The 1426-nt window shown below is 41.2% G+C and overlaps 1 protein-coding gene across 1 annotated transcript; it reads left to right on the top strand.

Moving 5' to 3' along the window:
• LOC110030973 lies at nucleotides 1-923 on the top strand. Its single transcript, XM_020733977.1, has 2 exons — nucleotides 1-169; nucleotides 242-923. Exons 1-2 carry the CDS (start codon nucleotides 83-85, stop codon nucleotides 611-613), a joined length of 459 nt encoding a protein of 152 aa, XP_020589636.1. The 5' UTR covers nucleotides 1-82; the 3' UTR covers nucleotides 614-923.
• The last annotated feature ends 503 nt before the right edge of the window (nucleotides 924-1426 follow it).

The raw sequence follows: 1426 nt of genomic DNA, 5'->3' as shown, positions 1-1426 counted from the left end.
TGAACTGAAGCTCCCCTGCCCTAGAAAAACCAGAGAGAGACAGAGAAAAAAAAGATAGACAGAGAACCTTCTTCCACCAGTAATGGCGACCAAAACCCCCATCTTCCCAGTAGCCACTCCCCAACACTACAGCGACTACGGCTTCGATCCCCAGCTCCATTACTTCCAGGTCTCTTCTCTCCCTCCACCTCCTTCCTCCCTCTCCAATCTCTCTCCCATCAATCGATTCATCCATTCGCAGGCACTGGAGGAATCGCGCAGACACGGCACCAAAAGAAGCGAAGGATCGCGATCCTGCGCAGAATCTCTGCATTTCAAGCTTCAGAAGCCGATTTCGAAGGAGGAGAGATCGAAGACGAAAAAGCGACGGCAGTGGTGGAAGAACGCGTTCGGTATTTTCTGGAAGAGGGGGAGAAGCGCCGTTAGGGTTCCGTCGGGACCTCTGTATGTGACGGAGAGCGCGGCGTGCCGGACTAATTCAGGGCCTCTGAGGGCGGCGGAGTTCATGGGGATTGAGGTGCCGTACTTTAGCATTAGGGATCTTGATGTTATGGCCGGTGATGGGATCTTCGCCGGAGAATATGGGGTGAGGCCGATCTATCTCGTTACTTGAATGGTTAATGAGGTTTCTGTGTTGGTTTTGATTGCTCTGCTTCTTCGTTCTTCAGATTCCGATCCGATTCTGATTCTGATTCTGCTGTTTGTTATTGTTATTGATAGAATCGGATCTTAGGGTTTTGCTGGTTTTGCATCAATGGCGGAATGAAAAGGAGCTTTAAGGCTGTCATCCTTTTTACTTTCTACCATGCGCGCGCTTTCTGTTATCTTTATGCTTTGCACAAAGCAAAAAGAAGATCTACAATTACATGCATGCCACTAAATTCCTGTGTATTTGCATATCTATGAAAAATATTACATTAGCACTCCGAACATAGAGCTATATTCAGATTATAATAGTTAGGAATATCTCGGTTTGTTATAGGAATATTTCATCTGCATTATTTGTAAAAAAATGAAGTATTATTTGAGTATTATATGGTGTTATTCGATTATTTTGTGTTGTAATTATAATATTCTCCCACGTTACTTGATTTGAGGCTATGTTATTTGACATATTTCCCGTGTTATTTCAATTTCCAATATATTATTGGAATAACACAATCCCAAATCAAGTAACGTGAGAGAAATATTTCAATAGCACTTCAGTCTCAAATCAAGTAACGCAGGGGAATGTTCCAATAACACCGCAAAATACTCGAATAACACTTTATTTTTTGCAAATAACACAAATGAAATATTTCTGTAACACAAGTTACATATAAAAAAAAAACAAAGTTTAACAATTAGATATATAAATACATAAGGGTCACCATAAGAATCAGCCAAAAGTCCATCACCTAGCTAATTATCATACCAAAAGTTACAT

Source organism: Phalaenopsis equestris, unplaced genomic scaffold, assembly GCF_001263595.1.
Source record: "Phalaenopsis equestris unplaced genomic scaffold, ASM126359v1 Scaffold000761, whole genome shotgun sequence".
Classification (NCBI taxonomy): Eukaryota; Viridiplantae; Streptophyta; class Magnoliopsida; order Asparagales; family Orchidaceae; genus Phalaenopsis; species Phalaenopsis equestris.
Note: the sequence above shows the minus strand (reverse complement) of the source record. Positions and strands in the feature narration are given on the sequence as shown.